The sequence below is a fragment of the Sus scrofa genome, chromosome 6 (genome assembly GCF_054392235.1).
Source record: "Sus scrofa isolate SSC_HxYL_T2T_F1_AM1 chromosome 6, Sscrofa_HxYL_maternal_Yorkshire_Landrace_v2.0, whole genome shotgun sequence".
NCBI classification, from domain to species: domain Eukaryota; kingdom Metazoa; phylum Chordata; class Mammalia; order Artiodactyla; family Suidae; genus Sus; species Sus scrofa.
The window spans coordinates 20,460,410-20,486,027 of NC_139388.1; the positions used below are offsets into that span (position 1 = coordinate 20,460,410).

General features: G+C 53.9%; 2 protein-coding genes and 1 long non-coding RNA gene across 6 annotated transcripts in view; 1 reads left to right on the forward strand and 2 right to left on the reverse strand.

Annotated features, from left to right (window-relative positions):
- CPNE2 (copine 2) overlaps positions 1-15,884 on the forward strand; it is a 49,688-nt gene extending 33,804 nt beyond the window's left edge. For both annotated transcript variants that reach the window (XM_084959822.1, XM_021093901.2), the window contains exons 12-16: positions 616-670; positions 4,947-4,998; positions 6,393-6,526; positions 13,860-14,096; positions 15,299-15,884. In XM_084959822.1, coding sequence (XP_084815948.1) covers positions 616-670; positions 4,947-4,998; positions 6,393-6,526; positions 13,860-14,096; positions 15,299-15,406 — 586 coding nt within the window. In that variant the 3' untranslated portion in view covers positions 15,407-15,884. The remainder of the gene's footprint in view (positions 1-615; positions 671-4,946; positions 4,999-6,392; positions 6,527-13,859; positions 14,097-15,298) is intronic.
- On the reverse strand, positions 266-12,923 carry LOC146402243 (uncharacterized). The gene is made up of 6 exons (XR_014805667.1): positions 9,806-12,923; positions 9,540-9,702; positions 6,710-6,812; positions 5,581-5,759; positions 3,740-3,925; positions 266-1,559 (listed from the first exon to the last, which is right to left on the reverse strand). It is a non-coding gene; the product is annotated as an uncharacterized LOC146402243 (long non-coding RNA).
- Positions 15,885-17,869: 1,985 nt separating the features above from the next.
- PSME3IP1 (proteasome activator subunit 3 interacting protein 1) overlaps positions 17,870-25,618 on the reverse strand; it is a 56,714-nt gene continuing 48,965 nt past the window's right edge. For all 3 annotated transcript variants that reach the window (XM_084959856.1, XM_084959857.1, XM_084959858.1), the window contains one exon: positions 17,870-22,321. In XM_084959856.1, coding sequence (XP_084815982.1) covers positions 22,104-22,321 — 218 coding nt within the window. In that variant the 3' untranslated portion in view covers positions 17,870-22,103. The remainder of the gene's footprint in view (positions 22,322-25,618) is intronic.

Here is a 25,618-nt window from a genome sequence, read left to right on the forward strand (position 1 = left end):
CTGGGGGAGTGGGGAACAGGGGAGGGCAGGCCAAGATAAAACTAGGCTCTAGGGCTAGATGATGAAGGATCTTGAGTGTCAGTCCAGTGTTCTCATTTTAGGAGTATTTTTCTCAGCCATAAAAGGGAGGTCAAGAGACAGCCAGTACAACAGCAGAAACTGACAGAACATTGTAAGTCAACTACACTTCAATAATGACAATAGTACATATACATTCAACTGCCCTTTGTATCAAGCAAAAAAAAAAAGAGAGACAGCCAATACATTTCACTCACAACATGACTGTGGTTTAATGGTTGACAAGGTCCCAGTTTGAGAAGGATTTAGAAGCTGTACTCAGGCGCACTGGTTAAAAGTGCTGTAGTTGATGAGCAATGTCTGCCGTAGGTGTAGCTGGGGGTCAAGCGTCTTATTCACCAGGTACCCAGAGGTGGGTTAGTGCAGTGGATCATTCAAACAGAGCTCTTTCTTGAGGTGATAAGTTTTTTCCTTTTGTCCATGGAGGTGGGCAAGGCAGAGTGGCCCAGCCTTGGGTGGGGGTTGGGAGGGTGAGTGTGGGCAGATGAGGCCGCTGTCTGGTTGTCTCACAGTGTTCTGTCTCCTCTCTCTGATTAGTGACAAGATGTTTCCAGCTTTGGGCTTTGGGGCGCAGTTACCCCCAGACTGGAAGGTAAGTGACGCCAGACTGTTTCCTTCTGCTGAGATGGGATTTGTGTGCATGGCGTCGCCAGGATGTGCTTTTGAAAGGTCGGGCTGGGGCCCAGCTGCCCTGCCTTCCTGCGTTTACACTCATTTCTCAGCCTGAACGTCATGCAGGCAGTGGGGCTAGACCAAGGAACAAGTTATGACATCTGCCTCCTGGTACCCAGGTCGGAAGGGAAGATGCCAGATTTGGCAAATAAAAATACAGGATACCCATGTTTAAGTGTGTCCTAAGTACTGCCTGGGAATACTTATACTGAAGAATTATCCATTGTTTACCTAAAAGCCAGATGTCACTGGATGTCCTCTACTCTGTCTGGCAACTCTAAAGACAGGCAGTGACATCTGTGCCGAGCTGGGGCAGCGCTTCCCAGAGCAGAGCCCTAACCTGGCCTAGGGCATCAGGTACCTGGAGGAGATGAGGTCTCCAAGAGGGGAAGGGAAAATGGGAGTTTGCAGAGGGGCTTGAGGCGGCAATGGAGTGTTCAGGGCCGGGAGGACAGCCTGTGTGAAGCCTGGGAGGCAGGGGCAGGGTGAGTTGGAGGAACCGAGAGAAGGTGGGCAGGATGGAGAGAGAGAGAGAGAGAGAGGTGGCAGGGAGGTGGGGAGCCAGCCCTGCAGCGAACAGTGTGGTGGGCCTACGTGGCGTGCTGTTGGCATTTTTGACTGCTGAGTGGGATCTGGCTGGGGTGATGGAGGGGCAAGCTGGAAAGAAGGGGCGATGTCCCTTACAGGTGAAAACATGGAGGCTCAATGACTTGCCCAAGGTCACGTTCATAACAGGGAGCCTGGATTCCGACTGGGCAGGTGGCCTCGCGAGTCTGTTCTCAGAATCTGCTAGCTCTCTGATGAGAAGCCTGGGGGTGGGGGCACAGAGGGCTCCTAAAGCTGCAGGTCTGTCTCAGCCAGCGCCCCCTCTTGTCTGCCCTGCTGTACCGCATGCTGCTGTTCTCAGAGTGAGCATTCCCCTCCCACCCTCTCAGGGGAGGATGATTTTCACCGAGAATTTCAGGGAGCAGCTCTGTGGCCTGCTGGCCATCATATGGGATGGAGCAGCATCCTGTGGGACCAGAGCTGTGCCTCTGGGCAGACACGGTGATGCCACTGGAGGCAGGGTGAGCTGGTGCGGCCAGGCCCAGCAGGAGCCCGTTGCTAGGACACCAGGCAGCTTTCAGAGGACTCTGGCTGAATGAAATGTTTTCTTGCACAGAAGCCTTGTTGGAAATGTCACGGGGCAGCTTTGGGGAGGCTGGGGCCTGGTCAGGCTGGAGTGCCCGGTGCTGCCAGGAGGGAGGCCAGAGGGAAGCTTGGCGAGAGCAGATGCTCCATCCCGCGTCCCCTTCCTGTCTTAGTGAAGCCTGCCAGGCCTGGCCCCGCCCCACCCCTACTTTGCCTTAGGCTCTAGCTGACCTCGCCCTGCCACGTGAACCTGCTTCAGGTCGCTCCCACCTCGGGCCCTTTGCGTGCAGTCTTCCCCTGGCCTTTTGCCCCCTCGCTGACTTCCCTGAGCCAAGTCAGCCGCTCTGAAGCAGGGGACCACTCCCACTGGGAGGACGTCCCTGAGTGAGCATGCCTGGCCCTGTCCTCAAAAACTTTGTGGTCACTCTGGATGTGTTGGTTTGCATTTTGTCTCCCTCCACGGCTCAGTGCTCAGGGAGGGCACTAGGTCTCCTTCTCGCCGTGCCCTAGTGCCTGGCACACGCGCTGGGCAGTACATGACTGTTGACAGTACAGCTGGGGCCCAGTGGCCTGAGCAGACAGGAGTGTTGCTTTGCTGAGTGTGGGAAGTTGGAAGGGGCTCGAAGGAGTGTGTGATAGGACTGCCTGCCCTTGGGACCTGTTCCTCCCTGGGCCCGGGCTGGGCGAGCCCCAGGAGGACCCCCGTCCCAGGTCGGGGCTGAGGGACTCGGGAAGCATTGGCCCTTCAAAATGAGTCAGAGAGGGATCAGGCAGAGGATGATCTGCGCAAAGCTCTGGGCGGGAAGGGCCCAGTTTATAACGTTCCTCCCTCTGCAGATGGGGAAACCGAGGCTCAGCTGGTCACTCTGACATCCCTGCAGCTCTCTCTTCCCCCCTACCCACCGCCCTGCCGCTCCTAGGACCAGAGGGAACAGCATCTTAAGGAACTTACTGACCTCGGGTGGGTGGGGCCTGGCCAAGCAGGGTGAAAGAGACCATTGTCAGAAGGCGGCAGGGGGGCCCAGGACAAAGATCTGTGGCGGCCAGTCCCCAGGGGCCCCTAATCGGCTTGGGGTGGCCTCCAGGAAGCTTGTCATGTTTGTTGGCATTTCTTAGGCAAAGCAGGGCAGCAAGTGTGGGAGGGGGCAGGGCTGCCTCCAGCAGCATGAAGTCTTGTCCCCCAGATCGGGTCCTGGTTCTGTGGTGGCTCACTTGTGTGACCTGGGCCCTCTCTGAACCTCAGTTTTTCCACCTGGGAAATGGAGCTGCTGGGTGGAGTGGGTGAGCTGAGAGGCCTCCTGGGCGAATGAATGGTGACCTCTCACAGCCTCCACCCACCTGACCATCAAAAAAGAGAAAGAAAGAGCGGGGAATGAAGAATTTGGTTGAGAAAGCAGAATATTAATCCATCTCTATCAGGAGGGGGCTTTTCCCCCTTGGTCTCTAAAATCTCCTGAAATCTGATTTTGCAGGAAATCGGCCCAAGGGAGGCCTGTTTCCCTGGCAACCACTTTCCTCTCTCAGCCCCCTTTGTACAAGCCCCCTCCTTAATCTCTGTAGAGGCTCAGGAGGTTTCCATGGCAACAAGGACCTCCAGCCCCCATACCTGGAGCCCAGAATCGGGACAGGGTGCAGAGGGCCCCAGGGCAGGAACAGGGCCCACGAGGGACATAGGGAGTGGCTCCACGGCAGGCACTTAGGGCTGAGGGAACAAAGAACAGAGAAGCCTATTCCCCTCGATGGGGAGGGGTCCTCTCCTCGGCTCCCCGGCACAAGGCAGTGCCGAGGACTCCGCTGCTGAGCCCTTCCCCTCATGGCCCAGAGGGGCTCCTCAAGGCCCGGGTCCAAACCCCTTTACCTGGCTTGAGGGGCCTGGGTCTCAGGCCTGTTCTGCGGGCTTCCCCTCTCTGAGCCTCAGTTTGTTTACTTGTCAAATGCGGACGCTGGATGTGGTAGGGCCTTCCAGCACCCCCGTGGTCACGTCTTGGAGCCGAGGGGCCCGTCTGGGATTGTTTGTGCCGGGACTGAAGCGCTCCTCCCGTGGCTGAGGGGGGAGGGGCACCACTTCACCCTCCTCCTCAAAGCCCTCGGGAGCAGGACACCTCCTGAACACGGGTTCAGGTGTTGCGAGCTCAGGAGGCAGCCTGACTTCAGTTTTAGTCCCAGCTTTCCCCTTCAGTAAATGGGAGAGTGTGAGAACATTCTAGGCCATTCTCTGTCTCAGTTTCACATCTGAAAAATGGGGTAATTGCAGGCCTTTCTCCTTTGGATTGTGAGGAGGGAGTGAGGGGAGGCCTGCACTGTGCTGAACACGGGGGGCTGTGGCACACAGCTCCCGGGGCAGGGGCTGAGCGTGGATGGTGGCTGTGAGGCAGCCGGGGAGGGAGGTCCCCCATCTGAGCTCCGGCCTCGTCCGAGGCCCCAGCTCCTGCGGCCACTACAGTCTGACCTGAAGCCCCAAATGGCGTCTGGTTATGGGTCCCTCGGTGCTCCGGTTGTGTGCGGGCTGCAGCATCCGGGAGGGTGGGGGGGTCCGCTTTTGATGTTTCCCCCGCCGCTCCAGCCCCCTTATGCTTCCCAATCCCCCAGTCCCTCTCTGAGCGGGTTGGCAGCTGAGTCCCAGTCTGGCTCGCTGGCATAAAGTGGGCTCCCTCCCAAGCACTCGTGCTTATTAGTAAGATGGGCCCTAAGAAGTTAGAGCCCCACCACTGATAGCGGGTACAAAGGGGCTCTCCAACTGCTCCTTGAACCCGCCACCCTCAGGTGGTGTCCCTGCCCTCTGCAGGGACTCTGTGGGGCAAGGAGGCATAGACAGCCCTGACCCCTAGAAGAGGTGGGTGATGCAGAAAGATCTCAGGTTCCTCTCTCATGGAAATGGGGTGGTTGGGCCCCTCTGTGAGACCCCGCAGAGGTGAAAGCAGATGCAGGGGTATCAATAGCCTTGACCTGGGTGGGGCAGCAAAGAGCCAGCTTCCTTCAGAGGAGCCTTGGCCTGGCCCGGGGTGCGCCTGGGTCCCGGTGTAGCGCCAGGAGGCTGCCAGCTCATTGTATTTTCTGCATTTCAGGTCTCCCATGAGTTTGCCATCAACTTCAACCCTACCAACCCCTTCTGCTCAGGTGAGTGTCATCTGCCCTGAGTTTACGCCAGGACTGGCCAGCTCCCTGGGGCGAAGGTGGGAGGATCACAGGCTTCTGTCCTTTTGCCCCCTGCCCTTCCCCTCAGCGAAGACAGGTGGGGAGGAACCGCAGTTCGGGGTCAGGTGGCCCTGGATTCAAGGCCAGCTGCTGCCCTTTCCTGGCTGTGTGACCTTGGTGGGATCACTGCACCCCGCCGGGCCTTTGCCTCTTCGCCTGCCCAGTGAGCTCCGATACCTGCTCGGGTGATCAGATGAAAACTGGGGGAGTGTTGACAGGAAGCCTTGTGCAGATGCGGAGGAGGTGAAGGCAGCACACTGCACACTTAATGGCCTCTCACCTCCTTCCCAACCCCCCGCTGGGAGGGCCCAGCCCTGTCTTGCCCCAGCTTCCCCACAGGGCCTTGGCACCCCAGGATGGAGCGTGGCCTGGGGCAGGGGGAGGGGCAGGCAGCCCGTGTGAAGTCTGTGCTCACCCTGCCCCTGCCCTGAGGATTTCTGAGCCTCCCAGAGTCAGTTAAGAACTAGTGAAGGAGTTCCCGGTGTGGCTCAGGAGGTTACGAACCTGGCTAGTATCCATGAGGATGTGGGTTCTATCCCCAGCACTCGCTCAGTGAGTTAAGGATCTGGCTTTGTTGTGAGCTTCAGCATAGGTCACGGATGCAGTTTGGATCCCATGTTGCTGTGGCTGTGGTGTAGGCTGGAAGCTGCAGCTCCAAGTCAACCCCTAGCCTAGGAATGGCCCTAAAAAGACAGACCAAAAGAAAAAAAAAAAAAAGTGAAGGAGAAGGGGCTCCAGGTGGATGGAGGGTGGTCCTTGCTACCATGAGACCTTTTAGCCTAGGACTTGCTTTGGGTGTGGCATCTGCCTTTCCTGGGTAGTTCTGAAGCTGGGTCAGGTTTGTACTTGCAAGGGAAATGCTTCAAGTAGCCAATTTGGGGACGATACTGTGACTCAGAAGCTCTGTCCTGCTGGGGTCTGAGCGGTTTGGAGCAGGTCTGTAGAGACGTTTTATCCAAGTCAGATTGGTCAACCTCATCCTTGGCCAGAGGGCTCTGGGACAGGACCACAGGGCAGGGGGCCATTCTTAGGCTTATGATGATGGCTGTATAGAGCTCCTACTGTGCGCAGGGATGTGTAGGCATCTCAGTGCCCCTACAACCCTGCTAAGAAGTGGCAAAGGTGGGATTAGAATTCAGGTCAGACTCCACGTTCAGGGCTTTTTATATCACCCTGGCCCTGCCCTCTGAGACCTTCCAGTCTCACAGGGCCCAGACTGGCCATGGCTGGCGCTTTGGGGTGGTCAGCAGTTGGGACAGAGGCAGGTGCAGGGTCAGGGAGGACCCGGCTGATCTAGAGTCTTCTCCCCGAGGCAGGCGTGGACGGCATCGCCCAGGCATACTCGGCTTGCCTGCCCCACATCCGCTTCTACGGTCCCACCAATTTCTCTCCTATCATCAACCATGTGGCGCGGTTTGCGGCCCAGGCCACACAGCAGAAGACAGCCACGGTAAGTGGACCACTGGCATGGACGTATCAAGATAGGGCTGGCACAGGCTCGGCCCTCCTGGCCAGTCAGAGATCTGTCTTTCCTACCGCGCCCACCCAGGGGGCTTGTGAGCTGGGTCTCATGCCCCCCCCCCCCCCGTTCTAAAATCCTGGGTAAACCCTGCCTCTCTGCACCTGGATTTACCTGCAGGTATGCTAAGGGGCTTGGAGCGAGCTCAACTCGGTGGGTCTGGCTTCCTGGGGCGCAGGCTTGGGGAAGATGCAGCGATTCTGTTCATTCACTTGTGCTGAGTAGGAAATAGGGCTGTGATTAATGGGAATGGTCTCCCAGGGCAGAGGGAAACCAGCAGACAGTGATGCCTGCAGCCTTAAAGCTGACCAGCTGGGCCACCTGGTTCCCATTAGAGCCACTCCAACCTCATGCTGAGGGCTTTGGAACTGTCTGGCCGGGGTCTGGCATTTAGTGATAAGGCTTAGCCCGGCCTAAAGCTGCCAGGGCAGCTGTGTGACATCTGGAATATATGGCAAAGGGCTGTCCTGGGCATCTGCATCCTTGGTCCTGTCCCTCCCCCACCCTCCAGCTGCAGGCCCAGTGTTGGGGTTACAAAGGGTCACCTTTGCCCTCCTCCCCTGCCATCCACCAGGACCTGCAACATGAGTGGTGTTCTCCTCCCACTGTGCCAGGGCTGCTGCCACAAGTAGGCTGGGCCAAGGCTGAGAATCCAGTACCTAGCCCTGGGGCAGTGGGACCTGCACAGCGACTGAAACGTGGCTCCTGACCAGGGCCCTGGGACATGGCCACAGCCCCCGCCCCTCTCCAGGCTCCTCCTCTGAAAAGAAAGGGTTCCTGCTAAAGTCCCTTCCTCATTGCCTTTCCCACTCTGCCTTTGAAATACTTGCCTGAATTCGCAGACTTCCCCATAGCCATGGCCACTGTCAGCTGTCACGGGACACCACAGCTGCCTCTCCGCCTTCTTGCCCCTGTTACTCATTCTCCTGCTGGGGGGGTCCTTTCGTCTGCACACAGCAGGTCCTGCCACTCCCTGCCTTCTACCCTCCAACCCTGCACCCCATCCTTCACTGATGACTATTCCAGCACCGGCCTGTTCCTGTCCCTCAAAGACATCAAGCTTGTCCCCCCCACAGAGCCTTTGCCCTGTCATCTACTCTCTTTGCCTGACGGCTTCCAGCCCATCCCTCACTGGCCCCTCGAATGCCACCCCCCGCTGCCTTCCTTGACTACCCCCCTGAAGCCTGGTTTACCCCCGTCCTGACTCTGATGACAGCGGCACCATCTCCTTCACATACTCTGTGAGTTTTGTGCATCGTGTGTCTCCCCACTGGAGTCTCAGCCCCACGGGGCCAGGCTGTGTGTTGTCTGATTCACTTGCCGGCAGGAGCTTGTGCTCCGGGAATGGATAGATTAAAGCCTCTGTTGTGTGGGCCCCGCTGTGCGCTATGCACTGCGCAAGGAGCTGGGAGGAGGCGACTTAGCCAGGGCTTCACCCGAAGGGAAAGGAACCTGGTCCCAGCGGGACTGCCCCGAGGAGGGAGATGCGTGCTTGGTCACTGTGTAGGTGGGAGGTTGGCTTCCTGGAACCAGCGGCAAAGCTGAGAGAGGGGACGTGATGAGAGAGGAGAGGACGCAGCACCTAGTCTGAGTGTTTGGGAGGCAGCAGAGGGCCTGTAGAGAAGGGGCCTTGGGGGTCAGCCCATGAGGGTTTGAATCCAGCTCCAGCCCTTTCCTCACTGTGTGACCTGGGTTAACCACCTAACCTCCCTGAGCCTCGTTTCTTCACTGGTGCGTTGGGAATACCAATAGGCCCTACTTCGAGGGGGTGGGGTTAGGATTCAATGAGATAACACAACAGCTGGCATCCAACAACCTGAGGCTGAGAAAGGACAGGCTGCAGGGGGTCCTAGAAAGAGCCCCCCGGGCAGAGGGAACGGCAGACGCCGGGGACATACAGGAGGTGTGTGATACCGGCTCAAAGGAAGGTGGCCCTGGTCGTTTCTGCTTTAGGGAACATGACTTGCTCTAGTCCTGGCCTTGGTGGTGGCAGCTGAGAGCCTGCAACAAGTCTCTTCCTGCTCTGAGCCTATTTCCTTTATGAAATGGGAGAAGTAAGGCCCCCCTGAATGGGACAACAACTCGGGGGACCTGGGAGCTGCTTTTTCAGAATTCCTGGGGCACAGGGCTATAACTGGCTGGAGAGGGTAGAGGGCCAGGCAGCCCCTCAGCTTGCATACCTTTTGGACGTCTGCTGCCAGCCAGGCCGCAGTCCTGCCCAGCCTCTTACTCTGCTGAACCAGCTTTCAAAGGCATGACAGAAAGACCTGCATTCTTGGTTAAGGGGAAAAATATGGGGCGGAGCTGGAATGAAGCCCATTGTTCCCCCAGGGCTCTTTCACCTGCCAAGCTAGGGCAGGGCTGCCAGGAAATGAGGTCCTGGGGAGAAGGGCCCTATGCCTGCTGGATCCTTGGTTGGGGCGGGGGGTTGGGGGGGGGGCTTGGGCCCCAGGGACTGCGAGCAGTGTGTCTTTGTGTGCTGGCCAACAGCGCGAGGCCTGCGCCCACACCCCAGAGGGAAGAACTTGGCTTTTTCTCTGAGCAAGTTCTAATCTTGACCAGTCCTAATCCTTGCGATACCCCAGGCACTTTCATCATGACCAGGTCCCCCCAGCCTGAGAAGGCAGCCTTCCCCTGGCTTTCTTACCCTGGAGGAGTCACCCACCCCAGCCGTGTGACCTTGGGCCAGCATCTCTGGGCTGCAGGAGGCAGGCCAGGGGCCTCTTTTGGCTCCTCCCCCTCTGATGTCCAAGAAGCTACAGCTGCTTCTCTACCTCCCACCTTTACTCCATCCCACATCTCATTGTGCCCTGAAGGTGGGACTGCCTGATGGTTCAGCCTCAAGCTCTGGAGGCCCATCGACCTGGTTCAAACCCCAGCTCTCCTCCCTGGCTGTGTGACCCAGAATTGGTTGCTTAAGTTCTCTGAACTTAAGTTTTCTCACCTTTATGGTGGGGATGATGGAACAGTTCTAGCCTAATAGCATTGCGAGGATTCAGCCAGATTGGAATTGCTCAGCATAGCGCCTGGCACACAATAGGCACACAGTGGGCAGGTGAATCTTCTGAGGACACCTCTTGGGCTGGCATTTGGTGATGCCGAGCACACTGAGGTCCAAACCAAAAGGAAATAATTTGTAGATTACCTGACGCTTTTGGGAAACACTTGGTGTGGCTTCACCCTCCCTGTCCCCGGCACATGCATGCCCACCTACGAACAGCAAATGAAGAGCAGGTGGTGGAAGCATCTCTAGGCAGGCCCATGCTCTCCCGTTCATTCTCACAGGTCATCTCCACAGAGTATGTTTCTGTGCAGCACTGGGGAGACCATGCTGCAGCGGCCATGGCCTCTGCCCTTCTAGAGCCTGTGGTCTGGTGGGGAGTCAGGCCAGGAAGCAGCAGCTGTGATGCCAGCTGATTAACCTGTGATGATGGAAGTACACGATTATAAAGATGGTACCTAACTCGGAGGGCTCAGGGTAGGCTTCCCGGAAAAGTGACGTCGGAGCTGAGACTTGGAGAGCTTAAGAGTCAGTCTCATGAAGCTGGTGTGTGTGTGCATGTTTGTCCCAGGCAGAGGGAAGAGCACAGGCAAAGGCATGGAGGCATGGTGTGTGATGGACCTGAAGGAAGAGGTGTGGGAGAAGGGGCAGATGAGGTGGAAAAGTTAGGCCAACTCCCACAGATCCCTTCGAAGCCAGTGAGGAGTCACTGAAAGGTATTGAGAGGTTTGGGTGGGACCAGGGGCCTCCTGTTGTAGGGCCTCATCCTTCCTTCTGCTCTGACCTGTATGACCTGGGCCTTCCCATCTATGGCCCATTGCTCATTGGCCTCCTGAGTAACTAGTGTCTTAGTGGAGGGGGAGCTGGGAAGCAGTCATTACCTTAGGAATTCTCCCCTACTCCCCAGGCCCCTGAGCAGCCAACTTCTCAAAAATAAGCCAGGAATGAGTGTAGCTTCCCTGGACTCTGCCTGGAACTGTTGTGGTCAAGTTAATTTCTTATAAATCAAATTGCATGTTGAATGTGTTAGAGGAAGTGGCTATTTAGGGCTCTAGAAGAACCTCTGGGGAAAAGGAAGAGATACTCCATCCTTGAAATGTATGGGGAATTTGGGTTTGGGGTTCGACCTGACAGCGATTAGCTGTGTTGGTGGAGCATGACAGGGTGCCAGGCCGTGTGATGAGGAAGGTACAAGGGGAGGGGCTGCCCTGAGTTGCTCTCAGGGTACAGGGGGAGAGGCGTGTCCAGAGGGCCCCCCCCCCCACACACACACAAGGGTTGATCACTGGCAGTGGAAGCAGAGCCGGGGGCTGGGACGAGCCCTCACATTGGCTTGGGATGGACGAGGAGGCGCTCAGGTCTGAGCTGTGGCCCGGGAGGGTACACCAGGCAGAAGGAAGTAAACCAGGAAAGGGACAGAGTGGGGAAAGCTTGGGATAGCTAGCTCAGGACTGTCTGCGGGGACAGCAGAGCCCTTCCACCTCCACCTGCCGATTCTACCCTTCCTTTGCCCCTTGCACAGCCCCCGCCCCTCCATCTGATCTGGCTTGGGGATGGGATCATGGGCCCCTGGGCTCCTGGCTAAACTCTTTTTGCCTGGGATGGGCGTGAAGCGCAGGATTGTCAGCTGTACTTTCAATGCCAAGGCTGGTCCAGGCTGCTTCCCGCGCAGGTCCAGCTGCGCAGAAGCTAAGGCCAGGCACAGGAGAGTGGCATGGTGGTGAGCTGGCACGTAGGAGTGAGGGTTAAGGTCCAGTGCCATGCCTCTCTGTTCCTGCCTGGGCTGCCTGGACACCCAAAGCCTTCTGACACTGGGCTGCTGGGGAGAGGGCAGAAAGCTTCTCCCTGCCACAACTACTGGTCATTGATGCCACTGTGGAAAGAGCCCCATTTCTGGCATTAGCCAGGCTTGGGTTTCTATCTGGACTACGCCACTCCCTGGCTGTGAGTCCTTTTTCTCTCTTTTTAAATGGGTGCCTCTGCGGCATATGGAAATTCCTGGGCCAGGGAGTGAATCTGAGCCATAGCCCAGACCTACACTGCAGCTGCAGTAGCACTGGATCCTTTAACCCACTGCACTGGGCCAGGGATCAAACCCATGCCTCCACAGTGACCTGAACCACTGCAGTCAGATTCTTAACCCACTGCACCATAGCAGTAACTCCTGGCTATGAGTTCTTGCAGGTCAGTGAACCTCTCTGTCTCCCCATCTCTAAAAGGGGAATCCCCATGTGAGGGTGACAGGGAGCATGTGGTGACCGTGACTGTGTGTTAGCACAGACTTCCTCACCTCATCAGTTGGTGCCTGCAGCTCTGCAGGAACCCAGGTCCTCGCTTCACTCACCTCCCTGGGGAAGAAGGCTGCAGGGCTGAGAGAGACCCAGGCGTGCGTGCTCCAAGTCACCTAATGTTAGTACGTGGCTGGTTGTAAGGGGAGAGGCAAGAGGGCCATGTGGGGAGGAGAATGGCACACCGCTGTCTGAGCTGGAAGGGGCTTGGAGACCAGTTCCACCTGCTGAGTGGTGAGGCCGGTGGCCCAAGGCCAAGCATTCTTTTCTGTCCTCACCTCCAGGCCTCTCATTGCCTTCCTTCCTGCCAGCTTAGTGCCCCCAGAAATATTGCCCTGGACAGTTTTTGGTAGGATGGAACTGGGGCTAGAGGGTCACTTAGCGATGGGGTGCCGGGATGATGGAGGGCTGTGAGGGGACAAGGGTCTGTGTGCTTATAAGGTGCCCCCCAACCCCAGACACAGGGGCTGGTAGCAGCAGCCCTCCACTGCAGGGATTCAGGCTGCCATCTCCATAGCAACAGGTATCCATTCCCAGCTAAGTGCTTTGTCTCTTAAAGGCACAGTGCAGGAGGAATTGGATTATTCCTATAGGGGTTTTGGGGGTTAGGATGATGGGGTCGGTACCTCCATGTGGTTCATCCTTCTTTTCCAGGGTTGTGCTTAGCCGTCAGGCAAAACAGCAAGGCATCGTAGATGGCTGAACTTACGGTCTCTGTACATTTCCCAGGGAGCAGACAGCTTTTGTTGGGTGAGAAGGTGGCCAAATGCTGGCTTGCTTCTGCCCTTTTTAGCTTCATGACCTTGACTAGTCCGAGTCCCTATTTCCTCTCCTGAGAATCAGAAGGGTCAGACTAGAAGGCCAAAGCCCCAAACAGAGAATATTAGGGCCACAAGGGCTTTTCTCTTCATTTATGGATGAGGAAAACACAGTTCCCCCCAAGGTGCCAGGGTACCAAGGACAGAGCCAAGTTGAAAATGAGGTCTCAGGCAGCTTGGAATTGTAGAGCTCCTGCCCATGGAGCTTTCCTGAACTTCATTCACTCACCCCCCACCTCCATAGCCCTACCCTATGGCCACCTGTCACCTACACTAATTATTCAGTATTTTTTTTCATTTAAATAATTTTACAAAGAAATCATATAACCCACTGTAAGAAAAAAGTTAGTGATCACTTGTCATAAATAGAGAGTAATAAAAATAAATACAGCGGGCTCCACAGTGGTATCAAAGTCTACCTGGAGACCATTGTCCCTGGAGCACTGAGCTTCCTGCCGTCTGTTAATAAGGAAGGTTAGCAAGCGGGACACACTAGCACCAAACTGAGACTTGCTCTTGGGCGCAGCCTGTAGAATTCAAAGCCCACTGCAAAGCTGATCCCTTTCCCCCTGTGACTGGGCTGTGCCTGCAGGTCTGCTTGTTGGCAGCAGAGTCCCACAGGCCCAGAAGCACTGACCTAGATGGCCCGCTTCGCTCCTGCAGGGTGTCTCCGGGGCTGGGTGTGCTGAGGGGGAACGAAGAGGGTCACAGATGTTTATGGGCAGGCAGAGCAGAGACGGGGAGGCTGGTCCTGGAGCCCACCCGCCAAAAGGCCCTTTCCTCAGCAGCCAGGGCCTCATTCAGCCAGAAATACAGCTGTTGCTTCCCGGGCTGCTGCCGCCATGTGAATGGCATGCTCTCTGAGAGGTGCAGGAACTCCCACTTTGCAGATAAAGAAACTGAGGTGCCATGAGTTGAGTCAGTGGCCCAGAGTCCCAGGTGGTGGTGACTACTGGAGCGACCAGGTCAGAGTTTAGGCGCAGGAGCGCCTGCAGGGGCCAGGCCCTGAGGGAGGTGGCTGGGATTTGGCAACAGCTCGGGGAGGAGAGTCACTTTCTCCCCAGGGGTCAGGGGATTTGGGAGGTTGGGAAAGGACAGAGGGCAAGCTCGCCAGGGGCCGAGGGCTGTGCCGAGTGCCTGTTGACCCCTTCCCACAGCAATACTTCATCCTGCTCATCATCACGGACGGCGTCATCAGCGACATGGAGGAGACGCGGCACGCCGTGGTGCAGGCTTCCAGGCTGCCCATGTCCATCATCATCGTGGGTGTGGGTAACGCCGACTTCGCTGCCATGGAGTTCCTGGACGGGGACAGCCGCACACTGCGCTCCCACACAGGGGAGGAGGCAGCCCGCGATATTGTGCAGTTCGTGCCCTTTCGAGAATTCCGCAACGTGAGTGGGGGCTGGGCTGGGGAGGGGTGGTTCCAGGACCTCGACGACCACCCTCAGTCATCAAGGATGAGCACCGGGACTGCCTGCCCGGTCCGAGGCTGCTCTACCCTCAGCCCTGTTGACTACACCCGGCGGGGGGCTTACCGTGTGCCCGGCGCCATGCCAGGCCCTGCCCCAGCAGAGGCCACAGTGACAGCAGTGTGAGCACTTGCTCAGCAAGCTGCCGGAACTCAGGGGAGCGGTGCCCAGTCCAGACTGGGACTCCAGGACGGGTTCCTGGAGAAGCTGCCCTCTAACCCTGAGCCAGAAATCAGAGTTATCCAAGGCTGGGCTGGGGAAGCAGTACAGGCCAGACAGAGGGATGAGGGCACAGGCCCAGAGCTGAGAGGGCTTTCCAGCCTCCTCACTTCAGGTGGAAAACAAGGCCATCTTAGGATGGCCACCTCCAGGAGGAACTGGTGGCCTACCTTGCTTCCAGAGGTGGCTCTGCTCTGGCCTGCGGGTGACTCAGGTCTGCTGACAAGGTCTGTTGGCTTCCTGGTTGAAACCCTGGCAGCTGGGCTCACGAGCAGCCCCAGAGGCACACTGGGTGGCCCTGGGCAACTCCTTGACCTCTCCTGGCCTCAGCTCCCTTAGCCAAAAGGGTCTCAGGGTGCTGGGCTCCCAAGGAGTCAGTCCCTGTAAGAACTGGCCACTCCAATGTGTGCCCACTGGCGCGCACACCTCTGCATGGTACCTTCTGGGTTTGCCTGCCCTGATTCAGCTCCTTCCTTTGAAGTATGACTCCCTGAGGAGAGATGCTGGGCACTGGCCACCCAGACCCTGTGTAGACACTCACCGAGCTCCTCAGGTGCCCTGCCTGTGGCTGAGTGTCGAGCAGTGACTCAGTCACAGCCCCTTCATACCGGCCAAGAAGGTGCTCAGGAAATGTCTGCCAGCTACGTAGGCTGAGTGGCTCGCCTCCACCATCTCTTTCCCCAAAACCTCCCACAGACAAATGCATCCTAAAAGATTACTCCCGGGCATCTTGAGTGCTCAAGGTAAGAGTTACACATAACAAGAAGGAAAGCACTGCTAATGCTGGGACCTCAGGCCTGGGCTGGGAGCTGACAGCTCTGGCCCTCAGCTCGAGTTTGTCCCTCTCGCCACTTCATTCAAATACCCTCTCTCTCTCTCTCTCACCTCTCCACCCTACCCTGCAGGCGGCAAAAGAGACCCTGGCCAAAGCTGTGCTGGCAGAGCTGCCCCAACAAGTTGTTCAGTATTTCAAGCATAAAAACCTGCCCCCCGCCAACTCGGAGCCCGCCTGAGCGCCAGCCCTCGCCCAGCAGCAGCATGCCGGCTGGGCTGCCCGCCTTCCCAGGAACGTGCACGTTCACCCTGCTTCCTTGTGGGTGGCCTTTTTTTTTTTTTAAACTGATCCACATTTTTATTTTTTACAACCGGACCTCCACCCCCAACTTCCTCCAGCCCAGCTGGGCTTCCTTTGTTGGAGTCGACTGATGATGCTTCCAGGCCAAACTGGCTTCCTCTCCTCCTCTCCCCACCCTTGCCACTCTTAAGTATTGAATGTACTTTGTATAATTTTAGTGGGATTATTGATATAAAAAGATAATAAAATTTTTACAATCATAACTGGCTTTTTCCAAGTAACTAGCTACAGACTCAAAGGAACGTGTCCCCGGTGCATACTTTGTGTGGAAACCTGCACCTAATCTCTGCTGTTTTTTTATACTGTGGCTGTGTTCTTTTTGTTATACTCAGGGTAATAAAGGAGTTTCAGACGTCCCTGTGTCGGCTCATTTCTCAGCTGGGACCTGAAGGGCTCACTGATCTGGGAAAAGAACCACGAAAACCCCTTTCCCCCGGCAAACCTGTGAAGTCAGTGTCATCACTTCTACTGGGGGACATGCATTCCATGCAACAGTAATATGCCTGTCAGGCTGGCACAGAACTTGGTACATCATACAGGCTCAATAAACACACGAGCCCTCCCCAACAAGCTTAGGCCCTCCGGGCCCCTGCAGAACCCATGCCGACCCAGCTTTCTTCCTCTTGGCCCACACTCTATCTCATGTCTGTCCCCCTGCCACCACCCGTTTGCTCCTCCTGCAGGTCCCCCTGGGCACTGGGGTATGCCCTGTGGTCTGCAGCATGCAAAAGCCTCTTTGGCCTCAGGATGCTGGACAGGGCTTCCCCTGTCCCTGCAGCAGCAGCCGTTGGATTCTACCACATGCCCCACGCTGGGCTCAGGCCCAACTTCGTGAAACCAGCCCGTTCTCTCTGCTACATGACACACCTTTCTCTCTTGTCCAGCTCCTCCCTGGAGCTCTAGTCAGCCCCTATGCCACAGGCTTGGGCACACCCAACAACACTTAAACACTAGGCTTCCAGCTCCCTGTTCAGTGCATTACAGGCATCATCTTGATGACCCTTCCACTAGCCCCTGCCTAGGACCATTTCAGAGATGAGGAAACAAGCAGAGAGCCTAATTCAATCTATTAGAGGCAGAGCCAGCACTGAGCTCCGGGTCTGGCTGACTCCACAGAACCCACACTGCTTCCACTGCATTGACCATCTTCCCTCAACTCTACAAAGGAGACTTCTGCTTGAGTTCCCAGTGAATTTGTCCTTGCTCACCAGTGAGACGGGGAAGTCGGCCATCTGGACCGACGCTCCCAGGTCAGTAATTCTTACTGGGGCCTGCTAGACCTGGGCAGTGCAACCAGGTGGGTTCCTACCTCTGGCAGCCTGGTAAGCTCGGGAGCTGGTGTTTATCTGATGGGAGCGAGCAGGGACATCTTCTTAGGCTCCAGATGCCTCTGCTGATTCCATAGCCACCAAAAGTCAGCTGAAATATCCTCGAGGGAAAACTTCACTTCTCCAGAGAGGCCTGCGGGACTGCACGGAGCCCTGCTTCCTCCAGGACCTTTGGGAAATCACAGCACACCAGCCCAGGGGTCAGCTTGGCACCAAGGGTGGGCTGCTTTGGTTTATATCGGGCCCATCCTTGCTCAGCCGACTGCCAGATTGGGCGTCGGCTGAAGTAAGAGCACACACTTACCTTACACTCCCATTTGGTAGCTGAAGTGAATCCAGCTTGATGTCACATCCAGGGAAGTTTGTACACAACCCAACCTAGGAGAATCTGCCAAGCTTTGATTGACTAGAGGCCTCTATAGTGGAACAGCCTTCCCCCCAGCACGCCCTCCACAGCCCTCGGAGAGAGCTCATGCAGATCTCTCCCTTACGCCTCCCGCGGGAATCATTTACCAGACCGCTGGCACTGGGCAGACAGACTTCTACTGGGCATGTTAAGGTGGAGTCTCTGCAGAATTTCTGCTGAGGCAAAACAGGATCAGGGACATCTCTGCAACACTAGGATGCAAGTTCAATCCCTGGTCTGGCACGGTGGGTTGAAGGATCTAGTGTTGCCACAGCTGTGGCGTAGGTCACAATTGCAACTCGGATCTGATCCCTGGCCTGGGAACTCCACATGCCGCGGGATGGCCAAAAAAAGAAGGAAAACAAAAAAGGTCGAGCCCCTGCCTTGCATCTGGGCCCATCCCAAACGCTCAAACTCCTATGGACCACCTACCTCAGTGTGGTACCCACTTCACATGGCAGCAGACCCAGCCAGCTCTTTCTAACCCCTTCTCTGCCCGAGGTTGGGTAGATCAGTCAAGCAAGTCCTCTACTCTCAGCTGGGGAAAGGAACGTGCTGAACTCCTGACCAGACAAATCACCGCTAAGAAAAACAAACCACACAACACTGTCAATCAACTATACTTCAATTAAAAAAAAATTAAATGAAAAAACTTCAAGCTAAGTTCTGGGGGTGTAATGCACAGCAATAATACTATGTTGTATATTTGAAAGTTACTAAGAACATAGATCTCAAAAGCTTTTATCACAAGAAGAATGTTTTGGTAACTATTGTGATGGGTCATTTTACAATACATACCAATACTGAATAATTATGTTGTACCTCTGAAATGAATGTTACTCACCAATCATATTTCAATAAAAACCAACCAACCAAGCCTTGGTGACTACGTGGTTCTTACACATGGATAGCAGGATGAAAAGTCAACTTGGAAATCTGACTAAATGATTCGTTCCCCCTTGTTAGCACCTCCACTCTGGCCTGGGCACTTGGCATTTGTTTTACAGTTTCGTTGAAACCACAGAAAGCCAAACTTAGAGGCTCAAGTTAAAATTCTGGTTCTGATACCTTACCTGTGTGACCTTGGACAAGTCACTAAACCACTGTGATTTTTGGTCTCCTCTATAAAATGTAAGAGAAGAGCTGCTTCACAGGATTTCCCCCCCCCCAGGGTGAAAGATGCTACAGTCTGTAAATGTCCTAAACAGTGCCTGGCCCGTCCACAGCAGGCCCTTGGGAGATGCTGCCTGAAGGAACACACGTGGCACGAACATAAGGATCACAACGTGCAGGACCATTTAAAACAGAGACGGAGACGCCCAGCGGACAGCTTAAAGCTCAGAGCAGAGGCTGTCTCTGGGTCAGGCTGCCCACCACTCTGCCATGTTCTGATGCTGGTTCACATTCTGCCTGTTAATACTGTGACGCTCCCTCTCTCCCTACACCATTGCTCCAGCAGGTAAGGGAGCAAAATGCCAGCCCTTGCCAGCATCACTAAGGCATGAACGTGCAGCTGGCTTCTTGGGCTCACCCTGTGACTATGAAAGTGTTGCCAAGATCTAGCCTCCCACCAAGCAGAACTTGCATTCCACACTGTTACGCCTAAGTGGGCTGGGCACGCCAGGAAATCAAGAAACATCCAAGTGCAAATGATGGTGCGCTGCCTCTGAGCTCACTCCTTGTTTTTCTGGAGGGACTTAAGACGACAGCTGAGCGGTATACCCACGGCTAGGACGCCCGAGCCAAGGAACTGGGTGTGCCTGAGCAATTAACATTTAGCTCAGAGGAAGGCACAGAGCAGAAGCTGGTGGTTGGAGCTCTGACGACCAGATCTAACCCATCGTCATGTCAGTGTTCTAGCTGCAACTGAGGAATGCCAGTAGGATGGATAAACCTGCCATAAATCATCACTACCAGAAGCTCTAGACACTCTACCCAGAAACGGGGGAGGCCGAGGGTAACAACACTAATGAGGGGGGCTGCCTTTACCGAGCACCAGATACCACACCAAGTATCTAATCTAGATCACTTTTCATCCTCACTAGCAAGTTGGTATCTTTATTCCTATTTACCGAGGAGGAAACTGAGGCCCCAAAATGTGAAGGACATGCCCAAGTGACCTAGCTAGTAAAAGTCTGGCTCCAAGCTCATAACCACTGTGGAGTACCCACAGCAGGTGGAACGGGGTTGCGTTCCCGGAGAGGTAGCCGGAGGGGAAGAACTCATGAGATGGAGAGAGAAATGAGGACACAGGGGACTAGCCGAAGCCACTCCTAGTTAGCAACTCAACTTTCAGACTAGACTGCTCCTGAAAAAGTCTAGAATGCCCTCCCAACTCTGGGTTTGAGAAGCCAGCTTTCTTTCCTCCCAGATCTGGGACCAGGGGAGCAGACCAACAGTCCCCACCAGCTCTCTGGGTCCAGTCACACTGGCCTCCCTGTTTTTTATGGATAGAAAACTGGGTGCTTTGAATTTCATGCTCCTTTACTTCCCGCCAGGTGGGTGACAGGCCAAAGGGAGATGCTGGCAGGAAGTGGTTAAGAGAGAGGGTGTACTGTGAGATGAGCGAGAGAATCCCGACAGAGCCAGCAAGAGGGCTTCTCACAGACAAGCCTTCTCCCTCATGTGGTTCAAAGTTGTAAGAAGATTACGACTCAGGACAACGCAAGCAGGTTTTAAAAAGCCATCCCAAACCTTATTTTTATCCCTTTTTACCTAGTTATAAAATCCCAATTACCTATTAAGGCATGAGTGCTACACTTTATGATTTAAAGCAGCGTTTCCTTCCATTCCTGTCTTTCCTATTCTTTGGATTTGAACCACAGAGTCCACATGAGATGTTTTTCAAGGCTGCTTCCTCCTCTGGGCAGACCAGACCCGGCTTTGCTACTCAAGATTTCAAAAGAACCCGTGTCTCTGCTCTCCACCAGCAGGTACGGCAACAAGAGGAAATGATCAGCAGCGATTCTCCATTTCTCCGGAGACACTAAGAGCAGAAATCTCAGTCTGAGGAGTCTCAAGCTCCTCGACACCATCTTGCTGTGGATGGAAGGGAGTTGGGAGCACAAGATCCAGTTCAGGAAAAGCAAGACCCTGTTCTCTGACAGGCTTATTAGCTTTCAAATTAATGTGTATTTTTAATCCCTGCAACCCTCTGGCAACTTCTTCCAACATTAAGAGAGGCCATGAGGTATAGCAATGGGCTTTTAAAAGCCACATAAAGATGGTGACTTGGTTCCTTGGTCTGCCTCCTGAAATGATTTGAGGTTGCTTGGGGCATGTGCTATAATAACAGCAGCACTATCTCAGGAACAACGAAGCAGAGAAGCAGAAGGTGCCTCCACAGTTTTACCTAAATGTCTTGTTTGTTAGGCTGGAGCCGACACGCCTGTACCGACAGTCAAGAACAATTAGCACAGAGTAGTTCTGAAAAGGAAGAAGAATTCACAAGGCATCGGTTATGGGTGAAGGGAAGTAGCCATCTGCCGGCGGGCACCAGGGTGTCACTGCATCGGGAGGGAAAAGGAGTGGGTTGGAGCAGATCCAGGGGCCTCTCTGCCCACGTTAAAACTGAGGAGCTTCTCTGCCTGCCAGCATCACAGTGTCAACACATTCTGTGTGTGTCTCTCTGTCTCACACCCAAGGAAGTAGAAACAATTGACGTAGGAACCCAGGGGGAGTAAGAAGCACACAGGCTCATTCTTGTGAAGCAGGGGAGCCGACGGACTTTTTAAAGAGCCCATGGCTCACCTCTGCCCTCCAGGCCTCCAGACCTTGAATCCCACCATCCTTCCCTCCCTCCCACAGGGAGAGGCCTGCCTCCCTCTGACACAGAAGTGGAGCAGTACCTCTAGGTCTTGGCTCTCACAGCCTGGAAGCTGCTGTGTGTGGAAAAAGAAGAGCAGGAGGGGCAGTGGATCAAAGAAGGGGAAAGGATGGGGCAGCACCATTAGACTAGAAAGGGCTTCCATGGTTAGAAGCCATACCATAAATGTATCCAAGAGAGAGGAGTCTCAACACATTACAGCTAGAATATGCAAGTGGCGTGCAATACTAGAGTTCCTGCCACAGCCGGAAGTTAAGTGATCTCGTCTACACACCCACCAGCACTTCTGATTTATAGCTACAATGAAAAAAGGCCTATGTTTGTTTCTCTAAGGTTTAGAGTCTTAAATGGGAGTGGATGGGGGGGTGAAGGAATAGCCAAGGGTGAGGAAAAACCTCACAACGAACTATGGGTGTTAAGTGACACCCCCTGTGGATGTGGTTTAGATTTTTACAGTCTCCTAACATCAAAAGGCAGTCAGCGCCGAGGCAGCAGGCCGTTCCATCACCTGGGTCCTTCTCTCCCCCTGCACATCCCACAACATGTACGCGCTAACAGTGCTTTCATCTAGAAAACAATGCTTCAGTGGTACCTGTCAATAACTGCCCTTTTTTTCCTTTGTCATGCTGGGAAAGGAAAAAAAGATTAAAAAAAAAAAACACAAAAAAACCACAAACAAGAAAGCAACAGAACTCAAACCCTTTGCAAGCCAACTGGTGCTTATCTTCCCAGGGCATTTTTAGTGGAGTTTCTGCTGGGTAGTGACCTCTGCCTTACAACATCAGTGAGGGCAGAGGCCACAAGACAGGTTTGGGCATCTGTACTAGAGTAGAAAGAAACCAAACACAAGTTGCGCCACAAGTAGATTCTGGCACATGTTTAGATGAGGTTAAAAACATCATGGTGTCAACAGGGAGCAGGCAAAGGAGTTTTCTGAGGCCACTAATGCCTGCAGGCAGAATAAACTGTCCGGTCTACTTGCGGGGAGGAGCTCCCTGTGGTAAAGACAGAGGACCTAGGGGGCCTCGAGGAAGGTATTGGTTCGGAAGATGGAGGAGACGATCTTGCCGGTGGCGTTGATGGTGCCCTCGCTGTCTGAGCTGGACTCAGAGTCGCTGCTCCCGGAGTAGGCGCCCAAGCCTGGGAGGATGCCAATACAGACGGCGGCGGAGGGGCAGTGGATGGAGGGACCGCTCAGCGATGTGCTTCCAAGAGACACGCACGACGAGGCTTCTGCAAAAAAGGAGGAAGGACTGTTACTTCATCACCTTTTTCCAAAGCCGATGGTGCACTCTCCACGTGCCAAGGGCTTTATGGTGAAAGCCTCAGAACAACGCTATACAGGCAGCACTATCCTCATCCTCAAGTTGTGTTCCTCGTTTACAAATGAGAAAACTGAAGTGACAGCAGAGAACGTTTTCAGGCCATGCAGAATGGCAGCAAGTAGCTGCTGGGGCTCTTTTTGCCCCAGGAAACCCATCCCCCATGACAGAAAGCGTTAATCTAGAAAGCACAGGACTTGAAGATTAGAGAAAAAGTCAAGAATTCCTCTGCCCATTCTTTCTCCCTGTTTCCAGTCTTATTTAATCACTACCACAACCTGGGGTGTAGAGATCCCCCATTTTGCTGATGGGGGAGGGCTAAAGACCTGGCTAAGGTTAAAGGCTCCTTGTAGTAGAAAATGCCCAACAAAATCTGAAGAAAAAAGATAATGTACTAAAAAATGCTATCAGTGCTAACTGCAGAGTAAGGGTTGACATTCAAACTCATTGCCTCAGGCTGACAAGGATACTACCTTCTAGGGTTTGCCTAAACAAACTCAAACTCATGTACCTCATTTGTTCATCTTATAGGAAATACTAACATGGGGGAAAGAAGTTGCTAAAAAAAAAAAAACAGTGGTGTTAAAACATGGAGATGTAGAAAAGGTGACACAAGAGCTGACAATGACAGCAGAAGGAGTGGTAACAAGGCCACAAGAAAGCAGAGGCAAATATGTAAAAGCATCACAAAAGATAATTTCTTGGAGTTCCTGTCGTGGCTCAGTGGTTAACGAATCCAACTAGGAACCATGAGGTTGCGGGTTTGATCCCTGCCCTTGCTCAGTGGATTAAGGATGTGGTGTTGCTGTGAGCTGTGCTGTGTGTCGCAGACGCAGCTTGGATCCCACATTGCTGTGGCTCTGGCGTAGGCCTGTGGCTACAGCTCCGATTCGACCCCTAGCCTGGGAACCTCCATATGCCGCCGGAGCGGCCCAAGAAATGGCAAAAAGACAAAAAGACAAAAAAAAAAAAAAAAAAAAAAAGAAGGTGGAAGAATAAGACGTGGTGCTCATCTTCGCCCACAAACAGATTAAAGAAATAAAACAGGAGTTCCCATTGTGGCTCAGAAGTAACAAACCCGACTAGTAACCAGGAGGACACAGGTTCAATCCCTGGCCCCTCAGTGGGTTAAGGATCAGGGATTGCCATGAGCTGTGGTGTAGGTCACAGACGCAGCTCAGATCCCATCTTGCTGTGGTACAGGCAGCAGCTGTAGCTCTGATTTGACCCCTAGCCTAGGAACTTCCATATGCCATGAGTACAGCCCTAAAAAGACCAAAAAAAAAAAAAAAAACCCAAAAAACAAAAAACCATCTACATGTAGAATGGTTCGCAAAGAACATATACATATGTGGACTGTTGGCACAAGACATCAATTCTCCAAAAAGGGCAGGAAACCCTCCACATAACTGGGTAGAACAAAAGGGAAAAAGAGAGAGAGAAAAGAGAAAAAGAGGAATCAGGACGGGCCAAGCATGCCTGAGAGGCAGCTGTGAAAGAGGAAAGGAATCTGTACCCTAGGAGGCCACCTAGCTAAGAGGGAGATCAGATGGGACGGAAGAGGAGCCTCAAAGCCTCAGAGAAGGAGTTCCCATTGTGGCTTAGCAGTAACAAACCAGATTAGCATCCATGAGGATGCAGGTTTGATCCCTGGCCTTGCTCAGTGGGTTAAAAGATCTGGTGCTGCTGTAAGCTGTGGTGTAGGTTGCAGATTCAGCTGAGATCCCACATTGCTATGGCTGTGGTGTAGGCCTGCTGCTACAGCTCCAATTAAATCCCTAGCCTGGGAACTTTCATACACTGCAGGTGCACCTGAGCTTGAGACAATCAGACAGGGGCTGGGCTCTGAGATTCAGGCTACAGGGAAAGGACTAGGACTGGCTATGTGGAAACAGCCTCGGGGGAGCAGTGCACCACAGCTGAGAGAGCACGGGAGGAGGCCTGGACCTGGAGGAAAAGCAAGGCACCATTGTTTGGGAAGTTGAGAAGAGGGACAGAATTGCCATAGGGACTTCTTTCTTTGTGCATGCACAGGCTCTCGGGCAGCAGGGCACCTCTTGCACAGGCTACGGTGGCGGGTGCAAATTGCTGCAGCCATCTCTGACTCCTGAAGTGAGTGAGGCCCACCACTAATAAGGGTCCTGTGAACAGGCATCACTTCTGGCCCTAGTTAACTCAGCAGTTGCCGGCACCAGCAGCGCTCACCCAACTGGGAATGCACAGGGCCTGCCACTCCCTCTGCCAAAGGCTCTGGGCACTGCCTACAGGTGCTGCCCATTGCCCTCCCCCATTCCTGGAAGCACATGCAGGCCATACACCTCTTCACCCCCATCAAAGTGATAACAGCCTGCACACACTGAGGAAAGAGACAGCAAGCATCCAAACCAAAAGCAGCCCTCAAACAAACAAACAAACAAAAATAGGAAGCCTTCACAAGCTACCCAGGGACACTCCCACATATAAAGAGCCCTCCAAGACTACAGTACGTAATTATTTTCCCTAAACTCACATAAGAAGAAAAATATACGCAAAAATGAAGAAGTACACGAACCATTCCCAGTAAAAAGAACAAAAGAATTCCCCTGAAGGTGCAAACAATGAAACAGACCTCTGTAACCTAACAGAAACCAAGTTGAAAAAGGAGGTAGCGAATGAGTTCCCATTGTGGTGCAGTGGAGATAAATCTGACCAGGAACCATGAGGTTGTGGGTTCGATCCCTGGCCTCGCTCAGTGTTAAGGATCTGGTGTTGCCGTGAGCTGTGGTGTAGGTCGCAGACACGGCTTGGATCTGGTGTTGCTGTGGCTGTGGCACAGGCTAGCAGCAGTAGCTCCAATTTGATCCCTAGCCTGGGAATCTCCCTATGTGGCAGATGCAGCCCTAAAAAGCAAAAAAAAAAAAAAAAAAAAAAAAGAGGTAAGAAAATTCTGAAGAAATTAAGAATGGATATCAATGGTAACACATATTACTTTTAAAAGAGAAACTAGAAACTATAAGGAGGAGCCAAGAAAAAAAATTAGAAAATTCATTTGCAGAGACAAAGGCCTAGTTAAAGGCATTGAAGAACAGAATGAATAATAATACAAGGAACAAATAAGTGACTTGGAAGATAAAATGGTGGAAACCATCCAATCAGGAAAGCAGACAGAAAACCGAAAAAGAAAGCAACATCAGAGATCTGTGGGATAATATAAAGCATGCCAATCTAT